Raw genomic sequence first — 21895 nt, forward strand, 5'->3', positions numbered from 1 at the left:
GGATAAAGATAACGTGGAACGAACACACACACACACCCCCCACAGGAATATTATTCAGCCACAGAAAAGGAAATCTTGCTATTCGTGACAGTGTATGGACCTTGAGGGCATTTTGCTAAGTGAAGTAAGTCAGAGAAAGACAAATACTGTATGCCCTCACTTACCTATGAAATCTAAAAGTCAAACACACAAAAAAACAAAACAGAGCAAACCTAACTCATGGATACAGGGGATAGACTGGTGGTTGCCAGAGGTGCAGGGGTGGGGGATTGGCAAGATATGGGTGATAGTGGTCAAATGGTACAAACTTCCAGTTACAAAATAAGTAAGACCTGGGAATGTAATGTATAGCACAGCGACTATAATTAATACTCTATTGCATATTTGAAAGTTGCTAAGAGATGAAACCTTAAAAATTCTCATCATGAGAAAAAAATTGTAACTGCAGTGATGGATGTTAACTAGACTTACTGTGGTGATTATTTCACAAAATATACAAATGTCAAATCATCATGTTGTCACGTGAAACTAATACATTATATGTCAATAGAGTTCAACAAGAAAAAGAAATTCCACCCTAGATAAGGGCTGCCTGCAACAAAATTGCATGCTTACCTACTTAGCTGGAGCCTCTCCCCTCTGAGTCCTCTCTCCCCACTATCATGCCACTGCATTATTCTCTTCAGCTGCCTTCTCCATTTTAGTCCCTTTGTTGGTCTGGTGATCTTACTGTGTTTTGGACCACAGCCCCTTCGCTTCAGGTATAATGAACTTTTTTTTCTCATTAGCTTTCTTCCTCTAATAAATGATCAGTCCATTAAGTTAGTTTAATTTTGAAAAACTACCTGTTTTATATAACCCAATTCATTTTTCAAATACAAGAGGGAGAGAAACGACCTCATTCTGAGATCTGGAAATCTCACACTCTCAACGCTCTTCCCTGATTCTTCCTGCTATGTAGTAATCCATGTTTCATGTCTTAGTATAAAGCAAAACAACCACCTGAGTTTTCCTCTCTTTCTATACCATACTTATTCTCAGAAGCCAGTTAGGAAATTTATTAGATACTTTCATTCAAAGGATTTCCTAGTTGTGCTATACTATTCACAGAAAGAACCAACTGGGATGCATGAGATCGACAAAAAACTTCACCAAGAAGCATGGGAAACTGTAAGTAAGAAAAGGAGGGACTTCCCTGGTGGCACAGTGGTTAAGAATCCACCTGCCAATGCCGGGGACACGGGTTCGAGCCCTGGTCCGGGAAGATCCCACATGCCGCGGAGCAACTAAGCCCATTCACCACAACTACTGAGCCTGCACTCTAGAGCCCACAAGCCACAGCTACTGAGCCCGCATGCCACAACTACTGAAGCCTGCGCACTTGGAGCCCGTGCTCCGCAACAAAGAGAAGCCACCGCAAAGAGAAGCCCGCGCACTGCAGTGAAGAGTAGCCCTCGCTCGCCGCAGCCCGGGAGCAGCAATGAAGACCCAACGCAAACAAAAATAAATAAATATAATTAATTAATTAATTAAAAAGAAAAGGAAATGAAAATCATTATAGCCCACATGATACTGGGAGAAAGAAAATTCTTCTAATACACTCTATCAAAGATATCTTTTAGTGCAAGGACTGTTGGATTAAATGGGAAGTGATGATAGTTGATTAAGATTTTTGTTGTTGTTGATTAAGATTTTTGAAACAAAGTTCAGTGTTCTGGGAGAAATAAATTGGTATCAAAGAAATATCAAAAAGGAGAAAATAAAACCACAGAAGTGGGAAAGGTATAAAGCAAGCAAGTACTTTTCCTTCTATTTAATATTTGCAGGATATAAATACCTATTCTTTCATAGACTAACTATTGAGGGCACTGGGCTCTGCTATGGGGTTACCTAGATGAATGAAACTTGGACTGTGCCCTCCGAGTTCTCACATCCTAGGAGGGGAAGTAAGAAAAGCACAAAAGAGCATTCTAAAGGAGAATGCCACCATATAAAAGAGAAATAGAGGTGAAGTGCTAAAGCTTTTTCAGAGAAGGGAAAATGGGAGTGGAGGGTTTGAGAGATATAGGAAAAGGTTTCATAGATGACATGGCACCTGAGTTAAGATTTGGAGGTGAGATCAGATATGGACAGGAGGAGACATGGAATGACCCTTTTAGGAGAAAGTAAATGCCTGACAAAGGCAGATGACAGGAAATCATGGGCCTGTGATGGGACACCGTGGCTGGTCCATGGAGAGAATAGTGGCAAATGGGGTTGGAAAGGCAAGCTGGGCTCAATCGTGGAGGGGCTGGAATGCCAGGCTAATGCCTGGTTAATTATAAACAGGGAATGATATGTTTGATCTTGGAATTTGTAGATTAGTAAGCAGCTTCATAAAAATATGTGGCAACAAAGGAGACAGGCATTGGAAGGTCTCTCCAGGAGGCCACTGAACTTGTCCATGCTGTTAGATATATGTAAGTGGGCAAACACACAGATTATATATATGTGATTCAAAATTTTGGTTAAAATTTACGAGGAATTTACAGATGAGAAAGAACAGAGTGGTATACTTTGAAAATCTGAAAAGAACAATTTCAACGGGCACTTATGCTTTGAAGAGAATAAAGAAAGGAAAGACACTGAGAGAAGCTGTAATACCCTAGTTTTGCATGCCTAGTATTCAGGTAGAAATCAGATCAACGAAATAGCCAAACCATAGTACGTTTGGAGAGGTAAGAATTGATAACATGCAATTTGATGATGTCCTACACTGAATCATTGACCTGTGCCGTAGGCAGGGAAGGAATTATCACCTCCACTGAAGAGATGAGAAAACAAAAGCTCAGAAAACTTACGTGACTTGGCTAAAATCACAGGCTATGCACTAATAGGGCTATGAATGCAACCCAATTTTTCTCACTTTAGTATTCTTGTCATTATTCTAATCTGCCTTTTCTTTTTAATTTTTTAAAATAAATTTATTTATTTTATTTTTGGCTGCATTGAGTCTTCTTTGCTTCATGCGGGCTTTCTCTAGTGTGGTGAGCAGGGGCTACTCTTCGCTGTGGTGCACAGGCTTCTCATTGAGGTGGCTCCTCTTGTTGCAGAGCACAGGCTCTAGGTGCACGGGCTTCAGTAGTTGTGGCTCGCGGGCTCTAGAGCGCAGGCTTAGTAGTTATGGCGCATGGGCTTAGCTGCTCCGCAGCATGTGGGATCTTCCCGAACCAGGGCTCGAACACGTGTCCCCTGCATTGGTAGGCAGATTCTTAACCACTGCACCACCAGGGAAGCCCTGCCTTATTTTTCAAAATCCAAAATTTGCACGTATTGACTATGAAACCCATTCTGTAACTATGCACCTGCTATTTTATTTTTGGATTAAAAAAGAAATCCCATTTTCTTCCTTTTATTAAAGCACATTTTTTTATCTTCATGTAAATGTAGACTAACTTTTATTTCCATGTGATGGCCAAAGTTTAATACTTACAATGTATCTTAAGCTCAATTTTTAAGCTCAGGAAGGGTGAGCTGTAACAGGGCGAGAGAGAGTCATGGATATATACACACTAACAAACGTAAGGTAGATAGCTAGTGGGAAGCAGCCGCATGGCACAGGGATAAGGGCTCGGTGCTTTGTGACCGCATGGAGGGGTGGGATAGGGAGGGTGGGAGGGAGGGAGATGCAAGAGGGAAGAGATATGGGAACATATGTATATGTATAACTTATTCACTTTGTTGTAAAGCAGAAACTAACACACCATTATAAAGCAATTATACCCCAATAAAGATGTTAATAAAAAAATAAATAAAATAAATATAAATTCTGCTTTGAAAGCCAAAAAAAAAAATTTTTAAGCTCACTTCAATAACTGAATTGAAGGCTTATTTTAAAAGTGCTCATAAGAATTTGAGAAAATGGAATCTTGAATATTCCTCAGGGAGATTCCTTTGGGATATGTTAATGTTGATTGTGAATTTGATTAGGCTCATCTACTACCAGTGCTAATTAAAGATATTCCTTCACCATTAATGCTCTTCTAAAAGAAATGTCACCACTTGGCATGTAACTTCCTAAATACAAAATCAAATTGGTTTTCAGAAAATTCTGCCTCTATATAGGACTCCTCAGTGTCACCTTCACCTTTAGCCCCACTTTATCTTTCCTAAGTCTTGTCTCGAGTGGAGTTAGATGGGATGGAAAACCGGAAATGACCAACTGCACTAGTTCATCTAAAATTTGAATCAAACCCCTAATACCCCTTCTTATAGTTTCAAATCTAGCTTTTAGACTTCATTCCTAAAGAAATAAGAATTAATTTGACTATCTTTTCTGCATTAAACACAGTTCATTTCTAAAATTTTATTTAAAGAATACAATTTTTCTTTTATTCCCCAGTTGTTAAAAAATGTTTTAAAACCAACATGCTTCATTTTGTGACATTAATAATAAAACTAACAATAAAATGTCTTTCTTTTATATATATATGCATAGATGTTTTCAATTTTCATGTTAATTTTTGCCTCTCAGCTACTTGCCTTTCTTCATATGAGTAATTTTAAGTCTTAACTTTCAATTTAAAGACTGATCCTCCAAAAGGTATTGTACTACATTTTAAAAAAGTAAAATTTGATCATCACCTACCCAGTTTGAGTATATCAAGTTGTACAAATTATATATCTTAGATTTAAGTATGTTTAATAATCATTTTAAAAAAATCAACACACATTAAAATCCCTTGAAACGTGAAACATGTCAGAATAGCAATTCAAAACTCTCTTCAGATTTTTTCATACTGTACACTATCCTTTTGTAGATTTTTTCAAACACTTAAAAGACTGATTTGAAAAGACTGATTTGGTTTCTAAACAAAGATTTTAAAGTAATGATGGTAACTTTAAATACATTTCCGCAATTTGCTTTCCTTAATTCTAGTTTTTAGCAAAAATCATTGTTTAATGTACTTCCCAAGTTACTGTCTAGAGCTAATACAATCTGTGGTTCCACAGTTACTGGTGAAAGTAGTTTGGGTTTTAGAAAATATCTCATATAGCTAGTGCTTGTCACAAGATTCTGATCTATCACAGACCACACAAAACTCTTTTTGGCAAGTCTCTCTGCATTATTTGCCCACTAGGTGGCAGCATCAGGCGCTATATGAAAGCACAAAGCATTGCCAGGCCTTTTTGTTCATTTTTTTGTTTCCTCTTCCCTCATCATACCATCTCATCATACATTTTGTGGTTGATTCCCTGGAACAGGTAGTCAGCTTCCCGGCAGGAAAGATCCCTGTAACCAAGGGCAACAGAAGAGTACAACACGCAAGTAGACAGTGCCACCCCTAATGCAGGGCATGCCAGCTACCCATTAACGGCAAGTGTCAAATGAAAACCCAAAACCACGACTTAAAAAGATATGAAATAGCTAAAATAGTTCTCACATTATTCTTTATGTTATTAGAACTAATGTCTATGTCAAACAAAAGTTACTTAAGAGAAATTTTACCTCTTTGACCTACATTACTAATAGGGAGGAATGTCTTGTTTTTCACAGATTATAGTTAGATTTAGGTGTTTAATAAATATTTAATAAATTGCTCAAAGGCTTCTCCCTTAAGGTGGGCTTCTTCCAACTGTATGACCTATTTAGATGACCTATTTAGATGCTTCTTCCAACCGTATGACCTATTTAGATGTACCTATTTATCTCCACCTCAGAACCTGACTTTTCAAACTCCACTTGTACTTTCAAACTAACAGGATTATATATGCTGTTATCACTGTGAAGAGTGTGCACGACAAAATTTTAAACAGCTACATCTATTTCTGATTTAACTTTTCTCAACAACAGTTCAAACATTTGAGAGATGCAGTTGTTGAGAAAATAAATAACTGCAGCTCAATGGCAATTCTCACTAATTATTATAATCAACCAGGGAAACGGGAGGAGTAGCCCATTTGAAACTGGTTTCTAACTAGAACCAGATCTGGGAACTCCCCTGGCAGTTCAGTGGTTAGGGCTCTGTGCTTCCACTGCAGGGGGCATGAGTTCCATCCCTGGTCAGGAAACTAAGATCCCACAGCTGCGCAGTGCAGCTAATAAAAAAAAAAATTTTTTTTAAAGAACTAGATCTGGAATAATTGATTTAACTCGCTTGTATATCATTAGATAATTTTAAGATCTCTAAAACAACGACTGGAAATGCTATCCTCTATCTAGTACAGTTAAGGCTTATGTTTTAAAATTAGAGTTCAATATTTGTTGATGTTCATAGGGCTGTGCAACCATCACCACGATCTAATTCCAGGGTATTTTTCATCACTCCAGGAGACACCCCCCAACTCCCACCTCTCCTGGCCCCCACGGTAACCAGTATCTGTTTACTTTCTCTAAGGATTTGCCTATTCTGGCTATTTCATAAACAGGGCATCATATGTGGCCTTTTGTATCTGGCTCATTTCATGCAGCATAATGCTTTCAAGGCTCATCCATGTTGTGACAAAGATAAGTACTCCACTCCTTTTATGGATGAGTAATACTCCATTGTACGGATATACCACACTTTGTTTATTCATTCACCAACTGATGGACATTTGGGTTGTCTCTCTTTTGGGCTGTTATGAAGATTCATGTACAGTACTGGTTTATCTGTAGACATATGTGTCCGTTCTCTAAGTTCATGCCCTAGGTCATATGGTAACTCTGTGCTTAACATTTTGAGGGACGGCCAAAGTGTTTTCCAAAGCAGCTGCACCATTTCACACTCCCCTCACCCCTAGCAATGTAGGAGGGTACTAATTTCTCTCCATCCTCCTCAACACTTGTTATGTTATGGTTCACTTTTCTTCATTCTTTGTATTCTTCAGACTGGATAATCTCGATTGACCTATCTTCCAAATCTGTTGGTTATTTCTTCTGCCTATTCAAATCTGCTACTCTGCCCTAGTGAATTTTTCATTTCAATTATTATACTTTTCAAATCCAGAATTTCTATTTGGTCCTTTTTTGTAAGTCCCGTTGCCATATTGATATTTTCTATTTGGTGAGACACTGTTCTCACACTTCCTTTTAGTTCTTTAGATGTGGTTTCCTTCCATTCTTTGAACATATTTACAATAGGTGATTTAAACCTTTGTCTAGTAAGTCCAATGTTTGGGCTTCCTTAGAAACAGTTTCTACTGGTTGCTTTTCCCACTGTTTATGAGCCATACTTTCTTATTTCTTTGCATGTCTCATGATTTTTTGTTGAAAAATGATATAATGTGGCAACTCTGGAAATCCGTTTGTACTCCCCCTTCAAAATTTGTTATTGCTGGTTGTTTAGTGACTTTTCTGAAGTAATTATGTAAAGGGTGTATCCTCTGTTGTGAGTGGTAACCGAAGACTACTCCATTACCTCAGTGGTCACCTAATGATTCACTTAACACCTGGAACCAATAAGTCTCCGAGACTTTGCCATGTGTGTGCTGGGCCAAGCCTTCAACACCACTCGGCCAGGCAGCTGACAACTCTGCCTTAGCCTTCACTTCTGCAAGTGACAGCTTAGGGCCTTCTTGGGTTCTTCCCAAGCACGTGCACAATCCTACATGTGTGCATGGCCTTGTAAGATTCCCAGAACATGTCAGAGATTTTCAAAGGCCCTGGGGATATCTAATACCCCAACGTTTCTTTTAACGCTCTTTGGTTAGCCTATTTTTTTTTTGCCCCAAATATCATCTAGCACCTCAGGCAGCCATAAAGTTAAAAAATTTCCTCTAAATGTTTTCAACAAACTCCCCTGAGGGCAAGCTCTGAGTCAGGTCAAATGAAAATAGCCTCGCAAGTGGGGTCCTTCCTGGGAACCAGCAGAGCGGTCAAATAATAGTTCTCTGGGAAAGAGGCTTTGTGGAGCTCCAACCCTTTCTTGCCCACTCTGGTGGATACCAGCTCCCTGGTTTTTTACTATGATTATGGGCTGTTGGAAAGAGACAGGAAAACAGGAATTGGATTGGCTAAAAGACCATAAAGCTAGCTGTTTTTACCAATATTCAGACATTTTTCTTGACTAAATACTCCCCTGGTTGCTTCATGCCTTTAGTTAATATCCAGAGTTCTGTAAAAGTTTATTCTTATCATTCCTGCCTGCATTATTGATGCCTTTATGGAGGAGACACTGTTTGAAGGTTCTTATTATGCCATTTTGGTTGATGTTATCTATGGCTTGGATTTTCCATGCAGGCCTCTGATACCTTGCAAATTACATTTAGAGTGTGAGGCAAGAGTCAGGGTTCATGTTTTCCAATACGGATCATCAGTTGTTCCAACAATATTTGTATTTTTTACCTATTGGACTGTTTTAAAATTTGTGTCCAAAATCAATTTACCATTTAAGTATGGGTCTATTTTATTCTACTGATCCATTTGCCTATCATTATGCCAACACCACACTGTCTTGATTACTATGACTTTATAATAAATCTTGAAGTCATGTAGAAGAAGTCCTCCAATTTTGTTCTTCTATGTAAAGATTGTTTTGGGTAGAGTAATTCCGCTGCATTTCAATATAAATTTTAAAAATCAGCTTTTCAATTTCTATTTTAGAAAAAGGCTGCTGAGAAATTGGTTGAGATTGCACTGAATCTATAGATCAATTTGAGGAGAAGAACTGACATCATACCAATACTAAGTCTTCCGATTCATGAGCATGGTATAGCACTCCATTCATAGGCATCTTCTTTAATTTCTCTCAGCATTGTTTTATAGTTATCATTGTAGAGTTTTTACAAATCTTCTCTTAATTTATTACTATGTATTTCATGTCTGGTGCTACTATAAATGGAAATTTTTTTTCAACTTTATTTTCCAACTGTTGCTGCTAGTACGTAGAAATACAATTCATTTTTGTATATTGCCCTTCTACCTTGTGACCTTGCAAAGTTTACTTATTATATTTAGTGGTTGCTTTTTAGATTCTCAAGGACTTTTCATGTGAACAGGCATGTCATATGCAAAGAGAGACACTTTTACTTTTACTTTCCTATTTCATACCTTTTTTTAAACCTTGTTTCATTGACTAAAACCTCCAAGTTTATGTTGTTGAATAGAAGTGGTAGAAGTGTACATTCTTGCCTGTTCTGACAATCTCTTTGTTTTAATTGGAGGATGTACTCAATTTTCACTTAACTATCATTATCATTCAATCAAGGTTTACTACTTATCTATTTGCTTTCTATTCATCCTAATTAGTGTTTTTCCTTTCCTGACATTTTTTTTTTTTGGTTTAATCAAATGTTCTTAGAATTCCATTGTAATTAAACTGTTGACATTTTAGCTATAATTTCTGAATTTTTTAATGGTTGCTCTATGGATTACAATATACATTCCATAACTTATCACAGTCTACTCAAGAGTTAATATTTTTCTACTTCAGGTAAAATGTAATTACCCCACAAACAATTTCATTCACCTCATACTGTCCTTTGTACTATTGTTGTCAAATGTGTTATATCTACACACATTACAAGCCGCACCATGCAATGTTACAATTTTGTTTTTAATTAACTTTAATAAATAAATTAAGAAGAGAGAAAATATATAGTCTTTTTAATTTACCCACATAGTTACCAGTTGTTTAATCACAATTATACTCAGTGAGGGGCAACCTAGTGGGTGGAGGACAAGGATGCTGCTAACATCCTACAATGTAGAGTACAGCCCCACTGAAACCAAGAATTATCCAGCCCAGAATGTCAACAGTGCCAAAGTTGAGAAACTGGCTTGAGATAAGAGGCATTATTTCTATCTGATGGCTTTCAAGATAATTTCTTTATAACTTTGGTTTTCAGCATATTAACTGGTGTGCCAACATAATATTTTGTTTTTACTTATCCTGCTTTGCAGGGGAGTTCTCTGACTCTGTTAAATCTGTCAGGTTTTTAAAGCAAACATGGGGAATGTTTTATCATTATTTTTTCAAATATTTTATGCCCAATTATCTTTCTCCTCTCTTTCTGGGACTCAATTACACTTATTTTAGACTGCTTTATATTGTCCCGTAGGTCCCTGAGGATCTGTTTATTGGTTTTCAACCTCTTTCTCTCTGTTCTTCAGACTGAATTATTTCTTTTGACTTGTCTTTACATTAATTGAACCTTTTTTCCTGCTTTCTCCAAACTTCTACTAAGTCCATCCAGTGTATTTTTTTTGGTGGATACTGTACTTTTTAGTTCTAGAGTTTCTTTTTTAAGTTTGTATTTCTTCCTGAAATTTCCCATCTGTTCATTTTTACTTTATTTCCTTTAAGTCCTGTTTATAATAGTTGTTTATAATAGTTGTTTTAAGTCTTTGTCTACTAATACCAACATCTGGTTCATCTTGGGGTCAGTTTCTATTAATTGCTTATCCCCTTAATTGTGGGTCACATTTTCTTGTTTTTTTCAACTTTCTAGTTATTTTTGTTTACTGAACATTGTGGATGATATATTCATAGATGCTACGCGTTGTATAACCTTCCTCTGAAGGCTGTTGATCTTTGCTGAGAACGAGTCAACTTTTATGAACTCAAACTCCAAACTACCTCCTCTGTGCTGGAAAGGAACTGAATCTCTTCATGGTTCTTTAGCCTTCCATCTGTTGTTTGCCACCAGGTCCCCTGGAGTCCCCTCACACAAAGTTCAAAAGTCAGTCAAGTGTATTTGGGCTGAGTTTACAATGAGATTTTTCTGAGATTTCCCCCTTATTTTCCAGCCTTGCTAACAGTCCTGAACTCTGTCCTCTGACTCCATCAGCTGGTAAGACTGCATCTTTCTGCATAGGCTGGCAGTGGGGTGGGATTGTGTTAGGCAAAAAGCCACAGAAACATAAATCTCATCCAATGCAGTTTCCCTCTTTTAAGGACTGGCTCCCCTTCAGTTTCTGCCTGCTTCTGGTCATTCTTCAGGGTCTTCAAATGTTTTTGTTTCATATTTGATACAATTTTAATAACCGTTATCTGCAGGAGGGATAATCTGATACAAGTAGCTTCACCAATACTAGAATGCCAATTAGGATTATTTTTTTTTGCCGTACGCGGGCCTCTCACTGCTGTGGCCTCTCCCATTGCGGAGCACAGGCTCCGGACGCGCAGGCTCAGCGGCCATGGCTCATGGACCCAGCCACTCCGCGGCATGCGGGATCCTCTCAGACCAGGGCACGAACCCGTGTCCCCTGCATCGGCAGGTGGACTCTCAACCACTGCGCCACCAGGGAATCCCGCCAATTAGGATTTTTAAATGTGATAGTTTTATTAGAAATAAAGAGTATTATATCATCTATATTTTGACATAGCCATCTCTCCTAATCCTCATGCACAGTTGCTAGTACAAAGCAAACAACCAGTTTCTATAAGACACTACTTTCATGCCTGAAGAAATTTCTCCATGGTATAATGAAAAGAATGTGGATTTTGGAATCACAGAAATCCTTTACTAACTGCATAAACTTGAAAGTCTATTTACCCCTTATGCTTTTCCACTTGTATTATGGAAGTGGTCATTCAGATATCACAAGATTGCTAAAAAGATCAAATGTTTATATTATAAAGCATATAGTAAATGTTGAAAACAAACCTTGGTTTCTTTTCCTTGGACCTTTTCCTGCATTCTAACAGTGGAAACAGAAGGAATTCCTAAAGTATGACCAACTTTTACTAGTTATTCAGTTGGTAACATTTAATTAAGTTTAGGTTATAAGGATGAAAGAACATAAGGAGAGAAAACAACATGAACAAGCATGAGGAAACAGCAGGGAATGTCCAAGGAGACACTGAATCAAGGGAGGATGCACACCTCCACAATTTCTCTGGTTAAGCAAGTGAAGAGGCAGGAGGAAGGCTGGCAATGCAAAGGCATCTTTATCACAGAATTTCTCCATGAGTAAATGGGAAAGGTCTTTCTATGGATATAAGTATATAATAAAACACAGTAATCTAACAAGCAAAACTGCTAGTGAGAAAAGCAACACAAATTTCAAAAATGAAAAAGTATAAAAATAACTTTTAAAGCTTAAATCACACATTTAAGTATTTTTTAAAATTTATTGTGCTTCCTCTTGTTTATGAAAGTAAATTTTGTTCCTTGTAAAAAAAAACCCAAAAAATCAGAATTGCACATGACTATATTTTATAAATTTTTGAGATTAAAAATAGATTATGAAAATTTACCATGTGTTTACACACTGTTTTACATGATTTTTAATATCTGCATTATATTTCCTGATAAAAATATGACATAATTTGTTTATTCAGTCTTATAGATTGTTGGAAATTTAGGTTGTTTCTAATTTTCACAACTATAAATTATTCATAAATGATTTTACACATCTCTGATAACTTCTTTGCCTTTTGTCACCTGTAAATATAATCAGCATATAATTAATGTTCTCATCTAAGTCATTACTTAAAATGTTAACAAATAAGGGAACAATGATGGAGTTTTATGAAACACAGAAGAGAATGCCTTCCAAATTGCATCAATTCATGATTACTGTTCCTTAAATATAGGTATGTTGCTATCTAATTGCATCATCTTCCAATTCATATTTCTCCATCTTTTCCACAGGTAGGTAAGAGACTTCATTATATCCAGCTTTACCATTTCTACAGAATCCATTTGACCTGTGTTTCTAGTATCCCATCATAAAAGCATAATCAGGCATCAATTGTTCTAAGTGAATTTGCATAGGTTTTCTTTTCTAAGTTTATTAGAGACAGGTGAAGCCAACACAGCTGCTCTAAGAAAAGCAAAGTGGAGGTATTGCTCCCCCAGACAGGAAAGAGCTGAGAAGGTGACTGCTCTGAGAAATAAGAAAGAATCAGAATTGTTAATTGTAAGACTCTCATGATTACATAATCATATACTACTAACATGATATACACTCTTAGCTTAAGCCACTAAGAATAAGCTGAAGGAGAAAAGGCCAAAGCGAAATGGACATATTTAAGTAATGACAAAGTGTGTCTTTTGAATGTAATACTTTTTTTTTTTTTTTTTTTTTTGCAGTACGCGGGCCTCTCACTGTTGTGGCCTCTCCTGTTGCGGAGCACAGGCTCCGGACGCACAGGCTCAGCGGCCATGGCTCATGGACCCAGCTGCTCCACGGCAGGTGGGATCCTCCCGGACCGGGGCACGAACCTGTGTCCCCTGCATCGGCAGGCGGACTCTCAACCACTGCACCACCAGGGAAGCCCTGAATGTAATACTTTCAATGTTATTGATTGATTGTTTTAAGAGTTAGCATAATAGTGCTAGTTATGATCATGTCTCTACATACACAAGCGGTGGGGAAGAACAGAGGCATTTCCTTGGGCTTCTTAGTCAAGTCTACACTGGTGTAAACCAGATGTCAGCAGAGTTTTTCTGTAAAGAGCCAGAGAGTAAATATCTGATCCTGTGGGCCACACAGTACCTGTTGTAACTACTCAACTCTGCCGTTGTAGCACAACGCACCATAGACAACATGCAAATAAATGGATGTGGCTGTATCCCAGTAAAACTTTATTTACAAAACAGGTTGTGGGCTGGATTTGCTCTGTCATTTGCTCACCACTGGTGTAAACAAAGCAATGTAAATATCCAGGCAAAATCATACTTAGCAATCTTCTGAACATGTCCTAAAATTCCAAATGGCGAGCAAGAAATATTGTATAGATCAGTGCAATTTTAATTCCTTATATTACAAGAATCACATTTTCATATCCAGTGAACTCAGTATATAGTTGAAGCAATTTTTCTATATATCGTCAAAACCTGAGATTCATGTACCTGTGCATAATCACCAAAAGGTTGAGCGTAAGCAATGCACTTCTCCAACGTGTGTTGCGATTCATTTCCCTGAGAGATTGCATCCAGAATGTTGCTTGCAATTCCAGTCTTCTGTAGAGTGATTTTACTTGCAGGGGCTTAAGGCAAAATCAATACATATATTTCAGTTGGCTGGTTTTATTATAAATTACAGAGTACAAAACCCGTTAATTCAGCATATTCTCAAATAGAACACAAATTTTAGTTTGCCAGTAAATATCTACATTTATTATTCCTGAGGGAAAAATACACAGTATGTGATATTGTCTCACTTGTTTAAAACAATGAAAATGGAAGCCTGCCCTATGGGTAAATGATTTTGATGGAAACATTTAAAAAGTATATGCCTAATCTCTGAAATAAGGCATACGAAATGTAAATTAACCGTTCTTATTAATGCAATAGGTGTAACCATCAGTTTTTAGATCACATAAAAATACAGTAGGCATACCAGAAGCACATTAAATTTTTTTCTGGCTTTAAAAATTTTTTTAATGTTTAATTACAAATTAATTAATTAATTACAAATTAATGTTTTGGTTCAAGAGGATACTTCATAAAATACAAAGAATGTATACTAAAAACAAAATTTATCTTTCACCTCTTTTCATTCAATTCTACTCTTTTTCCCAGACGTAACAGTTTAGAATTAATTTTCTCAGATTTACTTTATGCATTTACACATTCAAATACATGCATATAAGAATACATAGCTTTAAATAAACATAAATGGAATCATTCTATGCACACATTTGCTTCTTCCACTTAATCATTTGCTTTAGAGATCATTTCATATTAGTACACACAGCACTCCCTCAATTATATATTCCATTTTATGACAAACTATTTAACCATTCCCCTATTGATGACCATTAAGGCACTTTCCAATGTTTCACTATTGAAAACCAATGTTATAGTGAATATCTTAGTGCCTAGAGCACACCACTTTTGTGATTTTCTCTTAAAACTATATTTGAATTAATAGTTTTAATTTACTAATTGAAGGCTTGAGGAGGGCCTCTAAAAGAGTAAATGAGAATTCCACTTCTGCCGATTATTAGTAACTAACATATTGGGGGGTATTTGGCAAATACTCCGGCTATATTAGATTCCATAGAGGTTTAAACTTCATATTTTAGAAATATGATTCTATATATATTGTAAAGAATTATAGTATTGTCAAATAATTCCTTAATCCAATTATTTTCAATCATGATTCCATAAAATTCAATAAATTGATTATATGCTTAATAACATATTATAAAAGATGTTTTCCTTAAATAAAATAGAATGCATTTTAAAAGCTTTAATTTAGTTATTCTTTCAATCTATGGACTAGGGTCATAACACGGGGTTTAACTGGTTAATACGCATTATTTGCTTCCATTAAGTTAAAAATTAAAGTAAAACTCATTATGAAAAGTATTCAGTAAAACTCCAAAATACTGGGCTTCCCTGGTGGCGCAGTGGTTAAGAATCCGCCTGCCAATGCAGGGGACACAGGTTGAAGCCCTGGTCCGGAAAGATCCTACATGCTGCAGAGCAACTAAGCCTGTGCGCCACGACTACTGACTCTAGAGCCCACGAGCCACAACTATTGAGCCAGCGAGCTACCTACAACTATGGAAGCCCACGCGCCTGGAGCCCGTGCTCCGCAACAAGAGAAGCCACCGCAATGAGAAGCCCGTGCACCACAGCGAAGAGTAGCCCCCGCTTGCCGCAACTAGAGAAAGCCCCCCGCGCAGCAACGGAAGACCCGATGCAGCCAAAAATAAATTAAATAAATTAAAAACAATAATAATAATTTTTAAAACTCCAAGATACTAATACTGAGCTCTTACTTACATGATAAGCACACACTGGGCAACACACTTGCTAAGTTCAAGTATGGATTTTTACTGAGCCGAATTTCTTTCGGTGGTTCTCCCAAGAGTGAAGTCTGATTCTTAGAGGCAGCCTATTTATCAAAAACAAGAGAGTGGGTGCTTAATAAGAGGTACAAGAAAATAAAAATGCAGGAAGAGTAGAGAAATACTTGTTCTTCAATAAATCTGGTCTAGTATGATAAAAATTTGTGAAACCTAATGTTTGAAGCTATAAATTTGTGAAATATTTCTGGATACTGATTAAAATGATCACATTTCACCTGCTACTATTTTTCCAATTAGTTTTAAAAAGCTTTTCTAGAACCACAGAACTTTAGATCTGAAAGAGAACTAAAGGCCATCTTGTACAACCTTCTCATTTGAACCAGGAGAGAATTCATGTTCACAAGAAGAAACAAATCCCATACCTTATTTTCAGAAATACTATCATCAACGTTTACTTATTAAAATATTTACTTAATATTTGGCCACAGCCATATGACAAAGGCAAAGTTTATTTATCTCTGGTATTAAAAATAATACCAAATAAAATAAATGGATTTACTAAAATCCAATTCAACATTTAGATGATAACCCTAGAAATTCATATTTATTGAAAATATATGATATCAGTATATATATACTTAAAATAAACTTATTTATTTATTGCCGCATTGGGTCTTCGTTGCTGCACGCAGGCTTTCTCTAGTTGTGGCATGTGGGATCTTCCCGGACCAGGGCTCGAACCCATGTCTCCTGCACTGGCAGGCGGATTCCTTAAGAATCTACCAGGGAAGTCCTGATATCAGTATATTTTTATATAACTAGGTGTAAGGGTTCTAGTATTTCTTTAACAGAAAAATGAGACAAAATCATGGGCTGATTCTTCAGTATATTTCATATTGTTCTGTCAGAATTTTTACTTTTCACTCTAGGATGGTAAAGATTTTAAAATAAGACACAATTCAGGTTGGTTAATGCTAGTAGCTATGTTTTCTTTTAAATTAATTTTTATTTTGTTCCCTGAACAGAATGAAGAAAGCATAATCTCAAGAGCTTCTTTCTATATTTGAGAGCCAAAGCTCCTTACATTTGTTCCTTATCTGGCCAATATTATTGCATTTAGACAGAGGAAGCTGTTTCGTACATCTTCATAAGCCACGCCAAAAGTCCACATTTGCTTGTGATATGTAAATCACAGATGAAGAGGTATTCATTCATTCATATGTGTATACTGAATACTTACTATGCTCTAGGCATTGTGGTAAGCATTGGTAATACTAAAATGGGTAAGACGGGCACTATCCTTAAGAAATTCAGTCTAGTAGATAAGATAGTTCAAGAGAAGTCTAAGATGGAACCATAAGGTTACAAATGGGAGCTAAAACCATAAGATATATGCCAAAGGAAAGCATATAGCATAAGAAGGGACAGAACCCTAGAGAAAATCCAGCGATTGAGTAAAGGAAAGGTAGCCAGCAAAGAAGTTTCTGATTTTGTTTCTAAAGTACTCAAACTGCTAAAGTAATCAGATTATATCCATAGCAGGGATTCTCAGCTCTAGCTATGCATGAGAATCACTTTAAAAACTCAATAAATAAATAAATAAATAAATACAGAGTCTCTCAACAAAGAAAAGTCATGGACCAAATGGCTTCACTGGAGGATTCTACCAAGTTCTACAAGAAATTAACATCAACCCTTCTCAAACTCTTCCACAAAATTGAAGAGAGAACACCTCCTAACTCATTCTATGAGACCAGTATTACACTGGTACCAAAGCCAGAAAGACACTACAAGAAAACTACAAAACAATATCCCTTATGAATATTGATGCAAAAATCATCAACAAAATACTAGTAAACCAAATTTGGCACATTATTAAAAGGATTATACACCATAACCAAGTGGGATTTCTTCCTAGAATGCAAGAATGATTCAACATACAAAAATCATTCAGTGTAATATACCCCACTAACAGATTGAAGGAAGAAATGCATGATCATCTCAATTAATGCAAAAAAAGCATTTGACAAAATTCAACACACTTTCATGATTAAAATTAAACACTTTCAACAAACAACTAATAGAAGGAAACTACCCTAACATAACAAAAAGCCAACATTATACTCAATGGTGATCTTGTTCTAAGATCAAGAAAAAGCAAATATACCTGCTTTCACAACGTCTGTTCGATATAGCATTGGAAGTTCTAGCCAGAGCAATTAGGCAGGAAAAAGAAAACTAAAAAGCTTTCAAACTGAAAAGGAGGAAGTAAAATTAGTTCTCTTTGCAGGTGACATGAAAATCCTAAAGTTTACATACACACACACGCACAAAACATTAGAACTAATAAAAGAATTTAGCAAAGTCACAGGACATAAAATCAACATGCAAAAATCAGTTGTGTTTCTATACACTAATAATGAACAATCCAAAAGGAAAATTTTTTTAAATTTCCACTTACAATAGCATCAAAAAGAATAAAGTAATTAGGAATTAACTGAACCAAGGAGGAGAAATACTTGTACACTTAAACCTACAAAACATTGCTGAAAGAAACTAAAGACATAAATAAATGAAAAGACATCCCATGTTCATGTATTGGAAGATTTAATATTGTTTAAATGTCAATACTAACCAAAGTGATCTACAAATTCAATATAATCTCTATCAAAATTCTAACTTTTTTGGGCAGAAATAGAAAACTCCACCCTAAAATTGATATGAAATATCAAGGAACCCCAAACAGTCAAAACAATACTGAAAAAGATGAACAATAATGGAAGGCTCATACTTTCCAATTTTCAAGCTTACTACACAGCTACAGTAGTCTCAACAGTATGGTACTGGCATAAAGACAAACATAAAGACCAACAGAATAGGATAGAGAGCCCAGAAACAAATTACTGCATATATAGTTAAATAATTTCCAATAAGTGTCAAAACTATACAATGGGGATAGGCAGTCTTTTCAACAAAAAAATGATGGGAATTCTGGATAGCCACATAAAAGAATGAAGTGGATCCTTACCTAACACCACATACAAAAATGAACTCAAAATGGATCAAAGTCTTAGTTGTAAGAGCTAAAACTATAAAAGTCTTAAAAGAAAAGCTTAGGTGAAAAGATTCATAACACTGGATTTGGTGATCATTTCTTGGAGATGACATCAAAAACAGAAGCAAAAAAAAAAAAAAGAAGATCATATGTAGGGCCACAAAACAAGTCTTAACAAATTTAAGAGTACTGAAATCATATCAAGGATTGTTCTGACTATAATGGTATGAAACCAGGAATCAATACTAAGAGGAAAATTGGAAAATTCACAGATATGTAGAAATTAAATAACACACTCTCGAACAACAAAGAAGTCAAAGAAGAAATCAAAAGAGACATCAGAAAGCATCTTGAGACAAATGAAAATGGAAACACAACATACCAAAACTTATGGGCTGCAGAAAAAGCATCTTAAAAGGGAAGTTTATAGCAATAAATGTCTACATGAAGAAAAAAGAAAGACCTCAAAGAAACAATTTAACTTTACACCTCAAGTTACTAGCAAAAGAAGAACAAACCAAGCCCAAAATTAGCAGAAGAAAGGAAATAATAAAGATTAGAGCAGGGCTTCCCTGGTGGCGCAGTGGTTGAGAGTCCGCCTGCCAATGCAGGGGACACGGGTTCGTGCCCCGGTCCGGGAGGATCCCACATGCCGCGGAGCGGCTGGGCCCATGAGCCATGGCCGCTGAGCCTGCGCGTCCAGAGCCTGTGCTCCGCAACGGGAGAGGCCACAACAGTGAGAGGCCCACGTACTACAAAAAAAAAAAAAAAAATCCTTAACAGAATACTAGCAACCCTAAATGAAATACTGGCAACCTGAACTTGACAACACATTAAAAGGATTGTACTCTGTGATCAGGTGGGATTTATCCCTGGGATGCAAGGATGGTTCAACACAGGCCAATCAATAAATGTGATACACCACATTAACAGAATAAAGGATAAAACCATATGACTGTCTCAATAGATGCAAAAAACACCTTGGACAAAATTCAACATCATTTCATGATCAAAACTCTCAACAAACTGGGCATAGAGGAAATCTATATACCTCAACATAATAAAAGCCATATATAAAGGACATGCCCACAGCTAACATCATAGCTTTTCCTCTAAGATCAGGAAAAGGACAAGGATGCCCACTCTCACCACTTTTATTAAACATTGTATTGGAAGTCCTAGCCAGAGCAATTTGGCAAGAAAAAAGAAATAAAAGGCATCTAAATCAAAAAGGGAGAAATTGAACCATCTCTGTTTGCATCTGTTGCATTTCTATATACTAACAATGAACTATTAAAAAAGAAATTAAGAAAACAATCCCAGTTATAATACTACCAAAAAGACTAAAATACTTAGGAATAAATTTAGCCATTAGGAATAAATTTAGCCAAGGAGGTGACAGAACTGTATACTGAAAATTATATGACATTGATAAAAGAAATCAAAAATTACACAAATAATTGGAAAGATATCCTGGGTTCATGGATTAGAAGAATTAATATTGTTAAAATGTCCACACTGCCCAAAGCGATCTACAGATTCAATGCAATCCCTATCAAGATTTCAATGGCACTTTTCACAGAAATAGAACGAACAATCCTAAAATTTATGTGGAACCACAAAAGATCCTGAATAGCTAAAGCAATCTTGAGAAGAAGTTCAAAGCGGAGGCATCACACTTCCTGGTTCCAAACTACATTACAAAGCCGTAGTCATCAAAACAGTTATGGTACTTGCATAAAAACAGACACACTGACCTATGAAAAGAATAGAGCCCCAAAATAAAGCCATATATATGTGGTCAACTAGTATTTGAAAAGGGTGCCAAGAATACACAATGGGTAAAGGACACTCTCTTTAATAAATGGGTGTTGGGAAAACTGTATGTCCATATGGAAAAAAATGAGACTGGATCCTGATCTTACACCACACACAAATATTTACTCAAACTGGATTAAAGACTTAAATATAAGACCTGAAACCATAAAACTAGAAGAAAATATAGGGGAAAAGCTACTTGACATTGGTCTTAGCAATCATTTTTTGGATATGACACCAAAAGCATAGACAACAAAAGCAAAAATAAGCAAGTGCTAAAAAGCTAAACTAAACAAAAGAGCTCCTCTACAGCAAAGGAAACAATCAACAAAATTAAAAGGCATCTTATGGAATGGGAGAACATATTTGCAAACCATATATCTGAGAAGGGGTTAATATCCAAAATATATTCAGGAACTCATATGACTCAATAGCAAAGAAAACAAATAACCCAATTAAAAAATAGCAAAGAATCTGAATAGACATTTTCGCAAAGAAGATATACAGGTGACCAATAGGCATATGAAGAGGTTCTTAACATCACTAATCATTGGGGAAATACAAATCCAAAACCACAATGAGATACGATGTTGGTGAGGATGTGGAGAAATTGGAACCCTCGTGCTTTGCTGGTGGAAATGAAAAATGGTACAGCTGCTGTGGAAAACAGAACGGCAGTTCCTCAGAAAATAAGATATAGATGTACCATATGATTCAGTTATTCCACTTCTGGGTAAGTACCCCAAAGAACTGGTAACAGGGACTCTAACAGATATTTGTATATAGCAGCATTTTTCACGAGAGCCCAAAGATGGAAACAACCCAAATGTCCATCAATGGACAAATGGAAAAAGAAAATGTAGTCTAGGTACTTCCCTGGTGGTGCAGTGGTTAAGAATCCACCTGCCAATGCAGGGGACACGGGTTTGAGCCCTGGTCCGGGAAGATCCCACATGCCACAGAGCAACTAAGCCAGTGTGCCACAACTACTGAGCCTGCGCTCTAGAGCCTGTGAGCCACAACTACTGAGCCCGTGTGCCACAACTACTGAAGCCCGTGCATCTAGAGCCCATGCTCCGCAACAAGAGAAGCCACTGCAATAAGCCCGCACACCGCAACGAAGAGTAGCCACCACTCGCCGCAACTAGAGAAAGCCTGTGGGCAGCAACAAAGACCCAACACAGCCAAAAATAAATAAATAAAAGAATTTTTTTAATGTAGTCTATAAATACAATAGAATATTATTCAGCCTTTAAAAAAAGGAAATTCCAATACATGCTATAACGTGGATGACCCTTGAAGACACTATGGTGATGGAAATAAGTCAGACACAAAGGACAAAAATTGTATC

The 21895-nt window shown here is 36.6% G+C and overlaps 1 protein-coding gene across 2 annotated transcripts in view; it reads right to left on the reverse strand.

The window, feature by feature from the left end:
• The window catches only part of RAVER2 (ribonucleoprotein, PTB binding 2), a 105943-nt gene that overhangs the window by 21262 nt on the left and 62786 nt on the right, over positions 1-21895 (reverse strand). For both annotated transcript variants that reach the window (XM_030865839.2, XM_030865836.2), the window contains exons 10-11: positions 15646-15757; positions 13762-13898 (exon numbers count right to left, since the gene is read on the reverse strand). In XM_030865839.2, coding sequence (XP_030721699.1) covers positions 13762-13898; positions 15646-15757 — 249 coding nt within the window. The remainder of the gene's footprint in view (positions 1-13761; positions 13899-15645; positions 15758-21895) is intronic.

This window comes from Globicephala melas, chromosome 1 (genome assembly GCF_963455315.2).
Source record: "Globicephala melas chromosome 1, mGloMel1.2, whole genome shotgun sequence".
In the NCBI taxonomy this organism is placed as follows: domain Eukaryota; kingdom Metazoa; phylum Chordata; class Mammalia; order Artiodactyla; family Delphinidae; genus Globicephala; species Globicephala melas.